The sequence below is a fragment of the Corella eumyota genome, chromosome 6 (assembly GCF_963082875.1).
Source record: "Corella eumyota chromosome 6, kaCorEumy4.1, whole genome shotgun sequence".
Lineage (NCBI taxonomy): Eukaryota > Metazoa > Chordata > Ascidiacea > Phlebobranchia > Corellidae > Corella > Corella eumyota.
Window position 1 is genome coordinate 4,392,349 of NC_137495.1, and position 20,947 is coordinate 4,413,295.

The 20,947-nt window shown below is 29.7% G+C and overlaps 2 protein-coding genes across 2 annotated transcripts; one reads left to right on the top strand and one right to left on the bottom strand.

The window, feature by feature from the left end:
* Positions 1 to 20: 20 nt before the first annotated feature.
* On the bottom strand, positions 21 to 20,703 carry LOC145754557 (dnaJ homolog subfamily C member 17-like). Its single transcript, XM_082570631.1, has 10 exons — positions 20,563 to 20,703; positions 20,358 to 20,427; positions 20,224 to 20,282; positions 20,011 to 20,098; positions 19,827 to 19,903; positions 19,665 to 19,749; positions 19,423 to 19,535; positions 19,271 to 19,351; positions 18,940 to 19,086; positions 21 to 455 (listed from the first exon to the last, which is right to left on the bottom strand). Exons 1-10 carry the CDS (start codon positions 20,659 to 20,661, stop codon positions 315 to 317), a joined length of 960 nt encoding a protein of 319 aa, XP_082426757.1. The 5' UTR covers positions 20,662 to 20,703; the 3' UTR covers positions 21 to 314.
* LOC145754558 (cdc42 effector protein 4-like) lies at positions 9,349 to 11,994 on the top strand. The gene is made up of 3 exons (XM_082570632.1): positions 9,349 to 9,810; positions 10,238 to 10,335; positions 11,025 to 11,994. Exons 1-3 carry the CDS (start codon positions 9,616 to 9,618, stop codon positions 11,530 to 11,532), a joined length of 801 nt encoding a protein of 266 aa, XP_082426758.1. The 5' UTR covers positions 9,349 to 9,615; the 3' UTR covers positions 11,533 to 11,994.
* Positions 20,704 to 20,947: the final 244 nt, after the last annotated feature.

A 20,947-nucleotide genomic window follows, 5' to 3' on the forward strand; every position in this document is an offset into this window, starting at 1 on the left:
TAAAATATGACAAACGGTTCACCAATAAAAATGTATTAGTCCAAATTAAGTAAAAACAAATAAAATCAGTTAACTTGAAATAAAAAATCAAGTTAGAGTTTCTGCATTAAAATTTTGTGACGTAACAATTACGTCACAATACTTAAATAATAAACCTAAAACATGTACATACACTGATATCTTCGACCGTAGTGACGTGACAATAAAATCGACATGACGTCACGACCGCTTCATTGTTTGTTGGCGTTTTTGTTTGTAGTGTCACGTGACTTAAAGGGCGCCAACATATCAAAATAATTTCGAAGACATCTTAATCATGAACGAGATTCGTTTTCTAGTTTTTCCTTTCGTTTTCGCTCTTGAGCTTGTTTCAGTCGAAGCAAAACAGCATTTTCAAAATCGTCGATACAACCGCTAGATGATGCTACAGAAGCCGAATTCAAAATTTTTTCATCCTGCCGCAAAAATTTACAATTACAACTACTAGAATTATTTTAAAATGAAATATTTCTATTTTCATTATACGAAAAAGGTTAGGCATGTAATGTTACAGGGCTAGCGTTAGCATGGTAATAATTAATTATCCAGAATTTCATAAATTAGACAAATGCCGAACGTATTAAATAACGTGATATTTTAAACTTGCTCCAACCACAAACAGGTTTAATCTTTTAATCAAATGTTTTGGAAATAAACGAACTGAAAATGCAACACGGGCCTGTAAGGAAACCGATTATAATATTTTCGCAAAAAAAACGAGCCAAGTTTACGGTGGTGTAATTAAAATAGAGTCGATATGTTATAAACCATTGTGTTTTAATATGGGGTTATTTGTTTGTATTTCATAAAATTAAATATTTTTAGTGATACTAAACTAAACTTCTCAAATTTATAATAAAAAAGCGAACAGTTGCATAAAAATAGTCCAATGAAAATTTTATCTATATTTTAGCATAAAAAAGTTAATACCAAACCGTTATGGTATTTAAGGGTATAATTAATCCATTGCTACACTAACTTAACAGCACTTTCTATACCAACTTTGTGCATAAATTACCAAATGCATTCACAAAAGGACGTAAAATGGAAATTTATACTAAAGTTTATACGAACTTAAAACTTTAACTTTTTGACTGACAAGCAGTTAATCAATGACAAGAACCCGGTCACAAACTTTAAACAAAAATTATCAGGAGACTAAAGAGGAAAATACTCACTAGCCTAACAAGTAAGTGGGCCACCTGCTTTTGTGACGTCACGTTTTTGTTTGTTTTGAACAGCTGTGAGAATAAGAAGAGTCAAATATTTATCGAAAAAGACAATTTTTTAAAAACTTGTTTAATTTTTAACCCTATTTTAAGTGTTTTTATGATTTCTACCGTATTTTTTATCGTTTTTTAAGCAGAATTCTTGAAATCAAATATTTTAATTTTTCTTAATTTAATAATGAACATAAACATGTTAATCTATATAAGAGTTCATATCCAGTTCTAAGCCATCAATACACACAAGCTACTTAAAATCTTAAACTTGTTACACTTCGACTTAACAACTTATCTGAAATCGAATCAAAGTTTGGGTTGTATTAAAACTGGTATGATAACAAACAAGGTAATCCGACTTAGGCCTTGGATTACTTAAGCATTAAAATCACTCAATAAAAGCTCGCTTATATCCCTATTGGCAATATAAAGGCTTAATTCAGGGCAGAAGTCGGTTAGATTTTGTGTAATAAAAGCTGTACAGTGTTTAATGTAAAGTTATCGTTACAGGATCTAAAGTTTTTTTAAATATTACGTTATGAATTTGTAATGGGTGTTTGAACAGTACACAGAAAGTTTATTAACAAATTCTATTTATATATATGATAAAATTTTGCCTAAAACAGTTAAAAGCTATTAAATTTTTTTTTTATTAATTTCAAAAAAAAATTTTGTTTTTTTTAAATAATTTTTTTTTAAATTTTTAGTTAGTTTTTAAAGTGTTAATAACGCGCAATTAACGCTAAAAATATGATGGCTTATCTTTAAATAGGAGAAAATATACACACGTATCAAAAATTCCAAAACCAAATTTAGTTTTTCAAAGGATTAGACAATTTTGAATCACAATCGTACAATAATAGAGTCTAGACCAGATAAAAAAACAAGAAGCGCTACAAATATTTTCTTGCATTAAAAATAATAAAGGCAGCTACTTTTAAGGGAAGGATAGAATCTATACGAGCTTATATGACGTTATGGATCTTGTACTAAGGATGGCTTGCAAAATACCAAAGAGAGATAAAAATTCTATATTAGGCATCTTAACCCCCATTGCAATATAAGTCTATATTTAAAAATGGAAAGATGTTGCAACGGCAAAAACTACAAAAATAAACATAAGCACTTTTGTTGTCACTACGTCATAGCATAACATTGTGTCGTAATAATCCAACTCTGCTGACACTACATCTTATTGTGACGTCATGATATACAGTGTAGATTGCGCGTGACAATGAATAATAGATGATTAAGAGGAAACTTGCATTAAGGAAATAAAGAAAGTTGTTGTGTTGATGTAAAAGTGAATTAAATAATTATGTAAAGCTTCAAATAGAATATATTTAGCTTGATTCAGTAAAAAAATGAGCTGGTATAGTTTTATCTTTTAAATTTTATCTTATTTTTTAAAGCTGAAGATTTTACCTATTTCTACTAGAAAGTTAGTTAGTTTGATATTTTTTCAACAAATAGTGATTCTAGCGACCGAGATTTGTCTTTTATTTTTCTCTATAATTAAACCAGTTGTTGTGAAATTCGACACCATAATTATTCTATTTAAAATTACCCAAAAATCGTACGTGCACTTTTCACTAAGCTCAAGCTAGGCGTGTTAAAAAATTATTTAAACCTGCTTAAAACGTTCTATATTTGTATAAATATAACCTTGTGGAGTTAAATATAGTTGAATGTTGTGAAAAATAAAACAGAGTGCCTAAAATTGTGGAAGCAAGCGTTTTCAAATGTTTTGAAAATACAATTCGCTGTTTCGCAAATAATATTGACTGGTTTTAGGTTGTAGATTTGTTATATTTGAAATTATAAAACTGTGGTGAATTCCCGTGTGAACTTGTTTACCGTCTCTAGTGAGAGGTTAGTAGAATATTAAAGCTTGATATGTTATAAAGTGTTAAGTACTGAAATGATGATGTTTTAAAATAGAAAGTGAGAATAGAGGGTAGGGTGGATGATAAAAATAAAAAAAAAATTAAATTAATTTAAAAGTGTCAAATTTTGCGCAAAAATTTGGTTAAAAATATTTGGCAGAACAATTTTTTATTTAAAAAGTGCAAAAATAACTTTCAGATCGTGTTGTAATTTAAATTAACTTGTTGTTAAACCTGATTTAAATGTTAATTGTACGAAAATTAAGTCGATACAACAAAGTTACACGAAAAAAAAAGTTATTTTAACACGTTTTTGTAATTATCCCGAACCCAATACCCTTTTAACGGCTCATAAATAACAATAAACTTTTCAACCCTTTGCCGACAGAAAGTGAAAGCTTAACACGTAAACTTAGTGGGAGTGTAGGTGTTTCGGTGGTCAGAGAGTTAATTAGTTCGTTGTTTTGTTTATGGTAGGCGTAGTGGATAGAGTAGTCACATAATTGCAGCGGTGATTATTGTTTGACCCGAAATAACAATGTTTTCTGTTTAGAACTTTGCAATATGTAACAATTAACCTTTTTACAAATTAAAAAAGCCCTAAACAAGTTAAACAACTCACAGTACGTTTTAAAAACATGAAAAAATTCAAAATACAAAAATTGGCAAAAAATAAAAATATTTTATAATTTATTTCGTGGGGTTTAAAATATGAGTTATTGGTATACTATATACTTCCCAAATTGCTGAACAAACAATAAACTAATCACGAGGTAAAAACTAATTTAAAATACGTGCCGACTTTTTGTTTGTTCAAGTAATGAAGTAAAAAAGTTACTGATAAACGATGTTAAATATTTCTAATTTTTTCCTAAAAAATATGATAGATAGTTTTCTAATAACCAATGTTGGGATTTATACTTCTAAAATATTATTCAAGAAAAATTCTAGATATTTACCTCAAAATTGACTTATTAAATTATTAGATAATTTTAACTTTAAAAATATCGTTTTGTCAAGAAAAAGGCAAAATTTTACATCTTTGACCTTTTTTAAATTTACCCAAACACAATTTTTTATCGGATCAAAAAATATTTAATCTCCAAGATCGATCCAGAATTAGACAAAATCGTTACAAAGATAAATTGAATGAGAAACGCTTTAGTTTTTGAGCCTACATCAAGATTGCAATAAAGTTCAAAGTTTTGTTGTTATTTGTTCGGATGTAAGTTTTTAAACACTTGTTCGATAAAACAAAATAAAAAAGGAAAAAAATAATATAAAAAGCGACTCAATCTACAAACCAATTAAATTGTATTGTTTAGCAAGTGGATTGTATGAGAGTATATAATAAAAAAAATTATATTTTTTAGTTTTTTTAGATTTAGAAAAACACTTTTTGCCACCAAAAAATGTAACTGCCTCAAAAGCGAATTCAAATTGATTTATTTTAACAAATGTTGTTACAAAGTAAGTAGGTTGGGCTAAAATAAAAACGTAACTTAATCGATAAAATTAGACAAGATAAAATTGTAATTTTCCTCCAATAAAATTGAGAAAGGGACCTCGTATTTTACACGATAAAATTAGGTAGGGTCGTTTATCACGATTAACCAGAGGTTAAGTCAATAATCACACGCAGACAATTTAGACTGAGTGTCGATAAATGTCCACAACACCGCATTTAACGCACTGCACGCAACCTATTTTTAACCAACCTAATACCGACGGAGTACGTTCATTTAAAGCGCGTATCGTTTTAAGAGGGTTAGGCATAGACATAAAGTGTCAAATACCGTAGAATTACGACACAACCGTATAAGGTGCGTCTTGGGTCGGAATGTAGGTATCATTGGTCACGTGACTGGCGAGCGCAGTGGACCGTAGAGGGTCTTAATGTGAGGTTTTCGCAAAAATGACAAATGCAGGATTATTTACGCCTTGCAGGTAGGTAGGTGCTAGACCAAACTGAATTGAAGTAAAAAATAAAAATAATAAGACGACAAGAACGATATTACTTTAAAAAAAAGACAATTTTAGACACATCAGCAGAACATAGTTACAAATTAATTTTAATTAATATTTTTAAGTTAAAAATATGTTGTTTTCGAAAGTGCAGTGGCACCCCCACGAAGTTGAATAATAAAAGATAAGTGCACAAACTAAATACCCCGTTAAGACAATTACAAAATGTCGACAGACTAAGATTGATCACAAACGAAAAAAAACAAGTGTACTAGAAAGTTTGCAACCTTTTCACTACAAATTTATTAAAATTACATGCAATAGTATTAGGAATGTGGCACCTTCGTTGTTATAGAATTGAAAATGTGGTAAAAACGTATGAGCGACACCCTTAGCTAAAAGGTTGGTGTGAAAATAGAAGTGTGTTTTGGCGCAATAAGTATTTGTGTTTCTGGTTCACATCACAGTAAATATTTTCATAAGATAGTAAATGTCTGAAAACAGGTTTGCGCTTGGCTTTTAAATATCCAGACAAATTTAAAATTAGAAATTTTAGGTTTTTGTAACATAAATAAAAATACCAATTTTGATTGTATTATCCTTATTTGTTGTTTAAATGGTCAAATTGCTTTTCAATGCCTTTACAATTTTTAATTCGCGTCTAATTCGATTATTCCACGAGGAAATTAGAAAGTAAATTTACTCTGTCGGGAATTAATTATATAGGCGACATGCTATAATGCCAAGTATAAGTTAGGAATAGAAATTACGCCGACTAGACATATAAATAGCAGGTGCACATATTAAAAAGGGGGTTTCAATATTAGGTTTTTTTAAAAAAACAAACAGCAGAAAACAAATAGAAACAGCATTTATAGTTTGCAGTTAAATAAAGAAAAGTGTAGTAGGTTCTGTTTTAAAACATTATTTATGGCTTATACCTAAAAATTACTTTAAAAAGTCTGACTTTTACGTAGAAACAACCGCAGAATAAGGTCTGGCAAATTTCAAAATTTCATAATAAGAGGAGACGGTAAATCTGTTGGTATAACCGAATTAACTTTATAGAGTCAAACAGTCTACTGGTTTTATTAAAAACAGCATGGGGCTATACATTTAATATCATGACCATATAAAATTTAACTTTACGAGGTGTTTTTTGGAATAATGACAACTTTTTAAAGGGTAATAAAACGCAAAACTGTAAAAAAAATCATCGTTTCTTGATACAAAAAGGTCACTCATTATGTTTTAAGGAAGAAAATGTTAATTTAAAACTTTTAAACGATACCTAACGCACCTAAAAATAGCATTATAATCTTGTTGAACCTTTTAGGAAATTTAAACTTTGCGTTAAGTCAAAAATATTTCGCGTATCCATGTTTTAAACTCCATGCCCTTAATGTTTTAAAGTCAGCATTCCATTAAGATCATAAAATTGAGCCAGAAAAACAGATTTATGCCCAGCGTTGCAGCAATATGACCTTAACTTAACCCTTTACCGACTACAACTTAAATTTTAAAAGAGGAAATTAAACGAGAAACGCGACTTTGGTCGTGAAAAGGTTTTGAGTGTTGCTCTTGAGAATGCCAATTAAGTTTTGCCTCCCAAAACATTACGTCACCGCTTCGAAAATAAATTCTTTTCGCCCGTCGTGTTTATTATTGTTACGTCAACAATCAAATCATATCGAAAGAATGTCAATTTTATTTCAAATCGCCAAAATTTTAATGATGTTTTTTTAACTTTGTTTTATTGCGAAATATATTCCAATAGCCATACATTAAAGCTCTGTTTTCGTACTGAGAACGCTCTGGGCAGCCATTTGTAACCGATCGAGCATTTTACGACGACTTTGTTATAGTTTTTGTTTGCGCTTAGGTTCATGTGAGTATATAGTGATAACGACGTCTTACGAATAGACATTTCGTGCGAAAAATAAGGGACTTACCCCGTTTTCGGACTCTGTCATATTATTTAAATAAGATGATTTTCGACAATATCAATATTTACACAATTTAACGACCAGTATACACAAGATTTAGAATAATATTTAAATTCACCCTTTTTTTTTAATCCCTTGTAGATTATTAGATTGTGACCCAAATATGTATTTTTATTTTATCTTTTGTTAACTAATAAAACAGGGTCATATAGTTTGCTATTTGTACAAGTTCTGAGTAACAAAAGCTATCTGCGCGACCTATTTATTACACTCTAGTTTTTTAGGCCAGATATGAGTGGAAAAAATGTCAATGTTTTTTCTTAGAAGTTAAAAATACCAGAAAAAAGGTGACGGAAATTTACTGTCTGGCCATATTGTAACAGGTGTTAGTCCAGTTAATTTGTCAGAGAAAATTTAAGGTATTTTAAATGCTGGTATTTCGAGTCTGTGCCGTGACAGGCGCACCAAGAGCGTTTTTGATGTGGCTTTACCATACGCGATTTTATATGCCCATTAGGCTTAAAATTTCGGGTTAAATTTAATTTTGCAATTTCTAGACATGTCGGGATTTCAATGTTCTGTGTTTGAACCATTAAAATAAGAGTGACAGAACAAAAATGGTTCAATTTAGAAGCATGTAACTTAAAATTATAATCCAAAGATTAAGCTAAATAATTTTTTTAAAACCTATATGTTTTTCTTGAACCCAGGTCATATATGTCATGAAGTAATTAGTCAGTTTTATTATCCAAGTTATTAAAGTACGGTGTTTACAACGTTTAACATAACCAATATCTATCGAAAATCTATAAAGGAAACGATATACATAGCCAGTTTAGGTAAAATTAGATTAAACATGGCTAAAACAAACAATATATCGTCGGGATGTCTACGTGATATATAAGCCGAATACAAAGTTAAAACCATGTTTGTCTATAAACATCCTTGCGAATATGAAATGTATATTTAGTTTATTGGGGTTTTCTATAGAAAAGTCGCATGAATAGAAATATAGGCTTTAAATGTCAGGATTTTAAATGCAAAAATGGGTAGAAAAATGAGTAGACCTTTTTTAATAACGTCAGTCTTTAAATATAGAAAAAAAACTAATGTTTAATTTAGTGTTTAACCAAGGCAAAGGAACTCAATTAAATCTTAGAATAAATACAAATACCTGGAAAATAATTAAAGTGGATAATTTTACACAAAGAGTTCAAAACTGATTCCTTTTTCTGTCAACAACAAATGGAAAATAAATGATTAGGTTTCTCTAAGGCGCTACACGATATCGAAATGACGTAACACAATGAAGGCATTGTGACGAATTGAATTGTGTTAGTCACATGACCTTATTTAGGATATAACATGTATATATTTCCCGTGTATTGAGATAGGGGGTATATCATTAAGAAACAGACATTCGTAATGGCAATTCTCATTATTTAAAATAGAAAACAGAAGTGATTTGAAGCTAAATTCAGTTAAAAAAAGCAACTGCCTAATTTTTTCGTAGAAAAGAGCTATTCTTACTTAAAATAGCGTTTTGTATTTTTATTTTTATACATTTTAAGCAACAGTTAGGTTATATTTGTATGTTTTTCTGTGTACTTACATAACAAAAAAATAAAAGATTTCTCATAAATCAAATCATAAAAAGTATAGCTAGTCAAATTTAATTTACGATTTTCGAAAATCGTTTTGACGCAGTTAACTTAGCGTGTTTATAATAATAATAATAATAATAATAATAAGAGCATGTCGTAAACATTATCATAAATTATTTATAATATAAATGACAGCTCGCCAAATCTGCCACGTAATGAGAAAAATAGCTTAAAGATGATGCATTCGTATTTAGCAAGGTTAACAGACTTTCGTAAATAATATGACGAACGGATTTAAAACTATTTGCAATAACTGGAAGCGTACTTTAGCCCAAGGGCTAAAAACGATAAATACAATACCAGTCGCCTAATATTTCATGCCTAACAGAGCGGTTTAGGAGTCTGAAAGGTCGTAAACAGTCGAAGAGAAAAGTATTTTCTCTATTGAAAGCTATTAAGTATAGAGATTGGCCTTGCCTTTTTTTTTCTTAGTGTACGACAATACTGCTGCATAGGCGTATCGAGCACAGACTTATGGCTTAGACTTTGGTATACGCAGAACAGTTGGATCTTTGAAATTAAACTAGGATTTATTTTAAATAAATAAGGAGATAGCGCGAAGTGTTACGAAACGCTTCAGTTGTATTTGAATTGGTAAACTCGTTTGACGTTTTAAATTGAATATCATTTATTTTTATCCTACAGGAAAGCATTAAGTTTTATTGATATAAGTTTCTAAGCAACTTGCATATACTGCTTAACCCACGCACGGATTATAAAGGAAATAAACGCCTCCGCATCAAAACAGAAAAACACTCGATTTAAATTCAACTTTGCCTGCGTCATCGCTTCCTAAGTTCGTGCCGAATTGCTTGGCAATCAGACCGTCAAACTGGCTAGCACAATATTCGCCCTTACTAAAGTCTCTAGTCGTAAGAAGAAGGCCTACATCATGCCTGCCAAAGCCCCGATATATTTAAAGAACGGCGGCGGGAAAAACGGACACGGAAACGGGCGGAATGGAAAGAAACTTCGCGAGCTTCTGTCGGCCGAAATGATTTCGCCCCCGCTGGGTGATTTTCGACATATGGCCCATGTGGGTCGAGGGGGTGCTGAAGATATGTTTGGTGACACAACATTTTTACAGGTGGAATATTAAAAAATTTTATTATTTTTACGGTAAAATGTCATTTTTAGTGATATTAAAGAAAAAAAACACGCGAAAATAAACCGTTTTAATTTTGAAAATTTTTTCAATAAAATTTTATCATTTATTATTATGTCCGCGTTTAGATCTTAACTTAAATACTTAATCACTATTTAGCCTAATTTTTATAATGCACCATATTAGCAACAGACGTTTAAAGTACAAGGCAACTGATTAATTATTAATCAGCAATAATGAAATTACAGCAACCTAATAGGCTTTATAACAATAAAAACCAATATTAGCTAACTGATAAGCAGTGTTAATTTTACAATGTTGTTTTGAATGTATTTAGGTATTATTTAATAATATGGTACTTGTAGTGTTATTGTAAATGGAAGTTTAAATGAATTGTTTTTGTAAACAGAAAGACAACTTGAATGGCCAGCCAGCTAACAGTGACAGTAATTCAACCCTACCCAGAAGAGATTCAAAAAAACGCTCAAAGAAACAAAGAAACCACAGGTAAAATTTATAAATTACTAAAAGATAAACTATTCCAAATTGAAAGTAATAAATTATAGTGTCTAAATTGGATGCTATATATAAATGAAAATGAAACCTTATGGTACCAAGTAATTTGGGTAATAAAGTTTAGGCCAAATTATATGTTACATACTAGGGTAATAACTTTAACAAAACTTATAAGCCAGTTATATATAAACTACCAAATATACAACAAAAAATTATCATTTTTTAAATGAAAAAATAAAATGGTATTAAAATTCATTTTAAATTTAAAAAAATCATTTAATTTAGTTTTAAACTAGCAAACAAATTATGCTTCCAAAAAATTCAATCACGCCATACAGATATAAATATACCAGGCCATTATCGGCTTGGCCTGGGGCTATAATAGTTCTTGGGTTGTGTTATTTAATGCAATGATTACAGTGTGTGCTGCCTCGCTTAAACTTCTTGTAAACAAATTAAAATTCCTTTTAAAATTGTTTTTTGAATGTTGAGATAAGCTTTGCATTTACATGTGTAGACGACCACTAAGACTTAAACTTGTTTAAACAAAAATCAATTTAAAACTGTAAAAGCTCACAAAAACTTAAAATGATTTCTTAAGTAAAAGGTCAAACCAAAATTGAATTAATCCCAGATTCTTTGTAAACTTTTTCAGTTTGTTTATTTTTTTATATTTTTAGTACCCCTGATGAAAATGCTTTAAAATCTGAGGTAAAATCCCTAACGACCCACGATGGGTACGGACCTGCACAATCACCCATCCTGCAATCTGCATTCTCTCTGCCCCTCCTTACCCATGGAGAATCCCCAAGCCCCGAGCCCCAACCGCAAGAAAGCTCAAAAGGGAATAAACAAAATAACGTCAAGAAAACCATGAACAATAACTGTGTTGAAAACGGGAGTTCCCCAGAGAAAAAAGCCCCTAGTTTACCCACACAAACCCCCAACGGAAACACAACAGGGCCCCCGAAACCCCGCCGAATCATGGACGAGACCGTCGCCAATGGCAAACCCAAGGGCTTGGGTGATGTCGACAAACACAACCCCCTTCGACGATCTTCTGAAGTTTACACCCAACGACCCTGTGACCTCGGTGACACGACCTCAATAACCGACGGTTGGGACCTTGATTTGGGGTCATCACTTATGGACGATGTTATGGGGATAATGGATAAAATAGCTTTGTAATTTTACCCCATTTTCGAAAATGGACTTACAGGCAAGTCTGAATGGATTTAGCCCCCAAAAAAGGGGGTGAAAAGTACAGCTATTCAATCACATATGCCAAGATATTAAAGATAAGCAAAATCTCTAAATATTTATCAAGCCAAGAGTTACACTTAAGAAGTAATGGGCCAAAAGCCATAAAATGTGTTACTAGTTTTCCTAATAATATTCTGCTTAATGTCAGATCAACATTTTACATAGTCCCGCGTTTGGTGCATTTGTAATAAATGTATTGTCATTAAAATTACGAATAATTCAACAATTTTTTTGGGTTTGGTAATTTTGTGTACTTTTTCTGTAAAAAATTTAATACTGGGAAAATTTTCTTAATATTTTTGAGCTATATTTGCCTTTTCTCTTATTGTGTTTTTTTGTTTCATGTTGAGCGTATATATTTCTTTTAAATTAATAAACAAAATTAACTTTAAATGTTGGAAAATATTTTTTAAGAAAACAGTTAAGTTAGAGCAGGTTTATATCCTTACATTTAAAAAATTTAAATTTTAATTGACTAAAAATTTTCCCCCAAAAAAATTTAAAAGACCATTGCAATCCAAAATTCAAACAATAGATACAATTTAAAAAAACTGATTTCAAAGACAAATTATTACACGAAACTACAAAGCAAAAGAAAGACCATATTGCATATTAGACATTAACATATATACTTATATATATATATATATATATATATATAGGACAGCTGAAAAACAAAGCAAATCACTTATCGATTACTAACCAGACGATTGACAATCATACCCAGTATACAAAGTATGATCAAGAGACTTACCAATTACAAAGGCTTAAGTGTTGTTGTATTTTGCTTTAATCAACGCGGATTTAAAATCCAGACCTAATCTATTGCGGAATCGTTGAATAGATTAACCCGTACCCTGTCTAAAGCGGCGAATTGTTTAATTAAAATCGCAATTTGTTTTTTTATTTGTATTTATTTGAATTATGGATATTGTTTTTGAAGTTTTAGATGTGTTGTTTGCCTAGGGCCGAAGCTTACACTAAATCTGTGTTCAAATATTTGACGTTTGGGCCATAAAAAATACGATACAACCCCATTTAAATACATATAACAGCGCGTTTTAAAGGGTGCCAGCATAATTTAGAGCAAAACATTCTATTGCAGAATGTAATTGCAGTCATTATCCGTATTCTAACACAACAAAAAAGCTAAAAAAGTGTAAAAATGCTGACAATACCGTCTTAATCATAGAGCAATTACTTCCAATTATGTAGCACACCTATTTCTACCCACACCCCGCGTAAACAATGCAGCAGTGTGACGTAAGAGCCATTAGCTAACGAAAACTTACATAGTGCATGGTTCTCAGGTATGTCTTAATCTATGGGCTACATTTTTAAACTCGAAAAATGCATTTTTTGGTTCAATTAGGCAATGAAAATTACAACAAAACCTGTGTACTAAGCATGGGTAAATTACATTAAAATTTAATATTATTGGACCTACAATAACGCGAATTGAAATAACAGATTTGCAGCCTAAACTGCATAACGTTTTTTTTAGTTAAATTAATGTTATACATGTACCTTATGTGTTTACAGTGGTATACCAATAACACACGCAAGTCTGTCCATTTATTCTGCTTGAACGGGTTTAAGTCAACTTTAAAATACCTAACTAAACAATTTTAACAGTAATCTAGATACAGGTTAATGGATGATAGCAAAAAAATTATTTAAAATAAAATGATTGTTTTTTTGGTTACGTAAATTTAAGTGTTATTAAAACGGAAAAAAGAGGTTGTTTACCAATATTATTATCATGACAATATCAATATAAATTTAAAAATAAACAAACCAAAAATGAACTCAATTTGAATTCACAAATCAAATTTTTATCGAATCGAATTCCTTTTCATACTACCTACACTAAGCTATTGAAACGTCAACTAGCGGAAATCACGTGACCTAGCAAACGGTTTGAATTGCAATAAACCCGAACATAAATTTTTACTAGACCAAAACATCTTTATTTAACAGGTTTTGACATTTCGTTTCAAAATGCGAGAAAAACTAATTTTTAAAGATTTAAATAATTCCTTGATCAACTGCATAGTATGCAATTAAATTAAAAAAAAATCAAAAAATATTTTTTTGTAATTTAATCAAGAAAAACTTCCCGGGTATTTTTTGTTTACCCCCAAATCGGTTCGTAACATTACCCCAGCACGCAGGATTACTTGTGTCTCACCCACCCACACGCCCATGCCCCCTATAAAAGGAAACCGGGGTAATATTTTGTCAACATGGGAGTGACATAAACACGACCCCATGGGGCACCTAAAAAGTGATTCGCGGGTTTAAGTTTATAGAGAAAATTGTTAAAGTAAATTTTTGACCTTTAAGTAAATGTAATATTGTGGTATGTTAAATTGGTTTAAATGTCGAAAACTAACTCTGTAATACACGTTAACAGCATTACTTATTGGTAATTTCACGCTATTTAAAAACATTAAGTGTTTAAAACAACTAGAAGTTCATATGAATATTAATACAGATACAAAAATTATGCATGAATACTATTTATATCAAAGACTTATTATATACTAAGTACTCTGCAAAAAGTTCTCAGTTAAACTTTTTGTATACAAAAAATATTATTTTTGAATTCTTAAGTTTAAAATTGTCAAAAAAAAACGCAAACAACAAATTATCAGAAATTGATATTCCGTGGCATTCATATCAGACCTTAATCGAGCACGTTGCTTAAGATAAATATCTCGTAGTGGTCATAAAAATGTTTTTATCACATTAGTTTTCGATTTAATCGTTTTTACAACCGAGTAATCGAAAAATAATAACAACATTGAAAGTCGAAATTACCCGTTTCTCCTTTTTAAAAGAAAATTTTGCATAAAAATAATAAAATTAAAGGCAATCCAATAACCAAAAAGGGTTTAAAAGACTAAATTGATAAAAAATATTCCAAAAAAAACAATATTATACTAGAAAAATATTACAAAACTCTGAAATAAAATATGATAATTTAATTAACAATTTGAGCGCTTTAAAACGTTATTCAAGCACATGTTAGCTTAAGCTGTGTATTTTGACATGCAAACTCATCGATTTATTTAAATTAAGTTGTCTGTATTTGAAATTTCAATGAAAATAATAATAAACCAACCATTATAAGATGATTGGTGATCCCATTTCAAAACAATGTAAATTAACTTGTTTTTTGAAACTTTTTTATTATAAGGATGTAAACTGTTACAAAACCTAATTAAATAACTAAAATTGCAAAACTTGTTGGCAATATATTGCTAAATAAAAATTTTTAAAAATATAAAAATTGTTTAAATTACTACGAGATATTATAAACTTAAAGGTTCCCCAAAAACCCTCAAAATCAATCCAACGCCTTTTAAATCAAACAAAGAGGTTCAACCAACCTTTAAATAAGTTTAATATTACGACACGCACCAGGGTGGGTTCTAACCCCAAACATCGCGGTTTGTCGCCCACGAAAACAAAATCAAGTTAAGCATCAAAACACAAACAAAAACCATGAAAAAATTACGGGAGAGTCTAACAAAATTACGAAAACAAATCCAGGCGAAGCTAGAAGATTTCAAGTAGTGAAGTACTTGGGTTAGCGAGGAATATAAACTTAGTGTATGTTTATAAGCTATCAAGTCGTTCCTTTGGGTATTTAATGACCCAAACGGCGCGAAGTGATCTATCTTGACCCTAACTACGAGTCTTGAGATGTTTTTATTTGATGTGCAGACGACAGATTCGATTAATTGTCTCTGTTTTACCCTAGACGCTTCACTTATTTGACGTCACCCAGATGTCGCGTTCTCATTGGAGCGTTACATAAAGTTTAGGCCAATCACAACAACCGATGACAGACAGAATATGTTTTAAGGGCACGCTTGGTTTGTTGTTAAAGAGTGAGGAATTATAATTAATATTTTATGAACATTATACCACTTTTTAACAAATACCTTTTAAAAAATGATTTAAAATCAAAACTTAAACTGAATTGCTTACAAGTATTTATTAAAAGATCCCAACTTTAATCTTTTCTTTTAAATCAATTTATTTTTCTGGCTGTTAATGAAAGTGACATTAAAACACTATCTTTAAAACTTTGACATTAATGTTTCCTAGAAATTAAATGGCATATTACATAATAACCACACAACAAACCATTAGTATTAAAGAATATTCAAAAAAGGTCATGTGCTAAAAAGAAACGATTGCCAAAAAAACTTGATATTTGTTTAATAACTATATAAGCAATAGAAACTTTAATTTTAAATTCTAACTTCGACTTTTATAGGACTTTGGAAAAAATTAAAGATTCCGCTATTTGAGAATGTAACATCGGAAGGTAATTAATTAGTTTTAAACTTTCAGAAGAAAACAAATAATTTAGTGACGCAAGTAAAAATTATCTCGACAGTTTTTCGACTATTACTCATACGAGTGACGTCATTCTTCTTAAATTTAAAACTTTAAATTGATGACATGACAGAAAATCAGTTGAAAAAAAATGGTTGGTGTTGTTATTTACGTACTGCTACTAACAGGTTGTTATTAATCATTTTGTTTTGTTGAGTATTATTACTTGGACTAAAGATGAAAACAATTTAATTTGGTGCTAACTAATTAAAAAAGTACAAAAATAAGAATTTATTTTATAAATTTTAGGATTTTAATTTAAATACAACGTTAGGTTAACTAATGCTTTGTTGATAACAAGACAATTTACGAAACAAATTTTTTTTTAAACAAAAATGTAATTTTTTTAACAAGTCCTCTTAAAAACTGAAAATTTTAAAATTTCGCCAAATTCTAAAAATATTTTTTCGTGGTTAACAACATAAGCTTAAGCGAACAAAAACAAGGTAAAACATCACGATTTCAACTTTCAACCTCTATCAAATTTCTTGGGTGCAAAAATAAAAATCCCCTTTACCCCAAAAAGCTTTTTAATGGATTTCACGTTATGTTAATTTCACTCATGCTACCTCATAACGAAGATTTATGACGTCACAGTCGTAAGTGTGGAGAAAATAAATCAGTGGTTTCCTTTATATTTTCCGATAACTTGAAATTGTTTTTTATTAAAAAAAATGATTCGTAAAATATTTAAAACCAATTTTCAGAAAAAAAACAGGAAATATTTATTCAATTTAAAAAAAAAAACATTCTTTAAAATACATTTGGCATTTCACTAACAAACACGTCATAATTAAGCCTCGTGACGTCACAGAACATTAAACGGCTCTCGTAAGCCAAATCGCGATACGGACAATTAAAGAGTGGGCTCTTGAAAATCTCAAAATCACTCGGAGTTTAGAGGAAAAGTTTTTTGAAGCCGGGTTCATTAGAAAATACGTGACTTTTAAATGTGGTTGAATGGGTAAAACTATCACGAGTTGTTGCTGGTTATTTTTAAAGTTAAAAGGCGAGCTTTTAATGTCAAAGTTTAACCGTTTTTTTTTACACAAAATAAGTAAAAAAACGTTAAATTTTTTTTAAATTAAAAAATTCAAAAATTGAATTTTTTATTGCTTATTTAAATTATTTAAATACTATTATATTAGAACATATTTTAAAATAAATAAGTAAAATATATATCAAAAATTTTATATAATATTTCGCTTTACATCTTCATAATATTAACAAATTCTTAAAGCGGGCATTTTTGTTTGTGACAAGACAAAATAACAACCAAAAGACGACGTGAATATCCTTTTGCAGTCAGAAAACAGACAATTCATGCAACCAAGTTACACAAATAATTACAGCCCTTCAAAATAGCGGTAAACCTGCACTTTGTTGTCTTAATCTATGTAAAAATTTGAGATTTATTTAAAGAATGCGGTTAAAGAGGTTAGATGAACACCATATTAGTCTATACATTTGACTCGGTCTAAATTTATAGAAGATACGTGCTTAAATTACCACAACAATACGTGCAAAATCTGATCTTCACCAGATAAATGAATTACAAAAACAGAATATTTAAAAATATGAAATAAATATTTACCCTTAAAAATAGAAGAAAATATTTGAAAACAAACATAAAAATTAAGGTTTTAAAGTTATATGTTTAGGTATATTTTAATAGTTTTTTAAATTTATTTTTAGTAATTATCAATTTATATTTACACCAAGTTTGTAATAAACAAACAAATATCATTTGTAGAACAAATATCATTTGTTTAATATGATCTTACAGATCGATGGCTGACAAAGTAGAGGCTTACACCGTTTTATAAACACCTCACTTCAACAATGACCTGGTTTCCTTAACTGTCACGTGACCCAACAAAATAGCGGGCAGAAAAAACGACGCTTAAAAGTAGACGAAAAATTCGAAAAATTTTCGAGAAACTGAACTTTTTTTGCTAAGGTTTAAAGCTTCGTGTTAAGAAAAAGTTACCGAGAAATTAAAACCAGCCACTTGAGAGCATTTAAAAGCAAGTTACCAAATATAGAACCAATCATTTGAAAACGTTCAAAAACACACTTGTATTACCTCCATGTAAGTACATTGAAATCAATAATAACAACCAATTGAAAAGGACAAAAAAAATGTTAAACAAACGTAAAAATCCCCCAAAAAAGTTGCAAAATACAATTGGAAACTTACAAAAAAGAAAAACTGTAAAATAACCTGAAAAAATCGCAACTCTATTTTTTTTTCGAAAAAAAAAACAAAGTCATGTTAAATTTTAAACCAACTTGGGCAATGTTTTTAAGCATAAAAAAAAATTCGATTTTGATATTTTTTTCCACAAAATCATTAAACCACAAACTTTGTGACGTCACTCTAAGCGGTAATTTTCCGTTGTTGCACGCATGGTCGACCAAGCGTGGCGTTTAGCGTGCATTGGCCCTTTAACCAGATTTCTTAAATCCGATTTAAAGCCAGCATTAAACGGATCTTGTTTTAAAACATTGAACCCTTACCGACCGTGGGCAATACAAGTTGCCAAATACACACCCAAAACACACATAGACGTGTACAATACGGAAAAGAAAGGGTGAGGATATTGATACGGTTTCGCTTTTGCATTAGTTTAATCTGATTCATAACAAGCTTAGAGACTTCAAACGAATTTGAAAACCAAAAATCAGGTTTATCTTGTTGTATATCCAATAATACAACATGCCGATTATTGTTACAATAACAATTTGTTGCCATCTTAGAGCACTTAATTTTTAAAAATAATAATTTTCTGACGTTTATTTGTGTATCAAGAATTTATGGGTTTATTGTATTAACAATTTAAGTTTGTTTTCCTTTTTCGGAAAATTTAGTAAAAACATTTTTATTTTTTGAATAAAATTGAGAAATAAAACACTTACGTTGTTCCTGAACGACGTCGCGCCACTGCCACCATGTGAAATATTTTCTGTATGAATGTTGACACTTGAGGGCGCTGGAGGTTCTTTGAGCCAAGTAATTCGAAGTGGATTGTTTATATCTCCTACTTCACAAGAATGGGCAGAGGTCTAAACACACAATTTTTTTTAAATAAATTGTCTTCCATAAAATATAAAAAAAAATTTTAAATGGCAAGTTATTCACATCAGGTTAAACAAATGAATAATTGGTATTGTGGAACTCAAGATTTTAAACTTATAGTGTAAAACATTTTCAGTTTGTTTTCAAAACCTATTAATAAAAAATACTTACTGCAGATTTGAGGTCTTTAAATTCTAGAATAGCTGTCCCTCTCTTCTTTCGTGATAACACCAACGTTTCAACACTGCCATACTACATAAATTAAATTGTTATTAATTAACTTTTGAAATACCATCAAATTTATTGTTAAACCATTCCCTTACTTTTGAAAGCATTTTCATTAATGACTCATATGAGTATTGATGTTCTGATTTTCCATTCCATTTTAACTTTAAACCAACCTGTTCATTTGGTTGTTCTAATCTCTGTGATGCCACTAAACATATTATATAGTAAAAATATATTTTTGCTGCAATAAATAGCCTTTTAATTTCTGTGTAGCAAATTTTAGTACTAGTTGGTATTATACAAAAACAAATTAGCTGAAACTGTAAAATAATTTTACTTTGCCGTTCTTCTTTAATTTGCTGTGACATTTTTAGTTGTTCTTCTTCTAATATTCTGGAACCTTCTTCTCTTAATCTCTCAATCTAAATGCAACAGTTTGTAAGTAGAGAATTAAACCTTTAGTAATTTACAAATTTACTGTAAAAAAATAAAATTTTACCTCTTGTTTAAGATTAAATTTTGCTTGTTTTTTGGTACTCGAAACAACCTCTGCAGCTCTTTCTCTTTCTTCAAGATCTTTAAAACAAAAAAAAATTTTTGAATAACTTCCAAACCACTTAAAAGAAATTTTAATATTTATAGCATTATTATTTATTCACAATTTTTACATTATCTTCGCTAACCTAATTTAACTTTTCTTCTTTTAGCATCAAGTTGTTCAGTTCTTTGTTTTGCTGCTTGTTTTGCTTTACGTAAGTGATCATAGGCTGCCTGAATACAAAATAAAAGGTTTTAAATAAAAGCAACTTTATAGGCAAAAAAATTTTTGTTGCGCAAATTTTTTTAATATTCAGAAAGTATTTTCTTATATTTTCATTAAACATAAATAATCTTACTCTTGCGCCTAAGTCAGATAAAATCTTTAAAGCTTCTGATAATTGATGGAATAATTCTCCTAAAAAACAAAATTTTCTGAATAGAAGTATATCAGGATTAAAAAAATTTTTAATATTTAAAAAAAAAATTTTACCTGCTTTTGGGTTGTCTGGATTTTTGTCAGGATGACATTTCAATGCCTTAATTTTGTAAGCTTTTTTAATCTGTAAAAAAGGCCTTTCTCGTTAGTTAATACAAATAAGATTTTTCAAATTGAATTTAGGTTAAGCATAAGACAAGGGTAATACAAGATTATTAAATATTGTTATTTTTTTACTACATTAACATTAGAATCGTACCTGTTTAGCATTGGCTTCAGGCGGTACATCCAATAATTTATAAAGATCCATTTTCATTAATTCTTCGGTTAAGCTCGCGTTTTTTGGTTTTGGTGCCATATTTAAAAATTATACTTGATAAAACTGATAAAATAAGTGACCTGTAAAAACAATTTATTAAATAAAAAGCTATCTTCAAACAGTTTTTTATTCTTAACTGGGTAAAACATTATGTTAGAAGAAAAACGAATACGAGTTGCATGCGTTTGTTTTTTTTGAAAGGGAGTTTCCCGCGAGTAAATACTTTAAATATTTTTTTAAAAGTGGAAACTTCTAACATAATTTTGGTTAATTAATAAGTGCATAATCTTTTTTATTAAAAAATAATTAAATAAAACAACTAATT

Excerpts from the sequence above, each read along its gene's own strand:
- LOC145754558 (XM_082570632.1), top strand. The coding sequence starts at position 9,616 with ATGCCTGCCAAAGCCCCGATATATTTAAAGAACGGCGGCGGGAAAAAC. Across the intron at positions 9,811-10,237 it reads GTGACACAACATTTTTACAG|AAAGACAACTTGAATGGCCA; the intron begins GTGGAATATTAA and ends TTTTGTAAACAG. Across the intron at positions 10,336-11,024 it reads AAGAAACAAAGAAACCACAG|TACCCCTGATGAAAATGCTT; the intron begins GTAAAATTTATA and ends TTATATTTTTAG.
- LOC145754557 (XM_082570631.1), bottom strand. The coding sequence starts at position 20,661 with ATGGCACCAAAACCAAAAAACGCGAGCTTAACCGAAGAATTAATGAAA. Across the intron at positions 20,283-20,357 it reads TCCAGACAACCCAAAAGCAG|GAGAATTATTCCATCAATTA; the intron begins GTAAAATTTTTT and ends TTTGTTTTTTAG. Across the intron at positions 19,904-20,010 it reads AAGAAGAAAAGTTAAATTAG|ATCTTGAAGAAAGAGAAAGA; the intron begins GTTAGCGAAGAT and ends TTTGTTTTAAAG.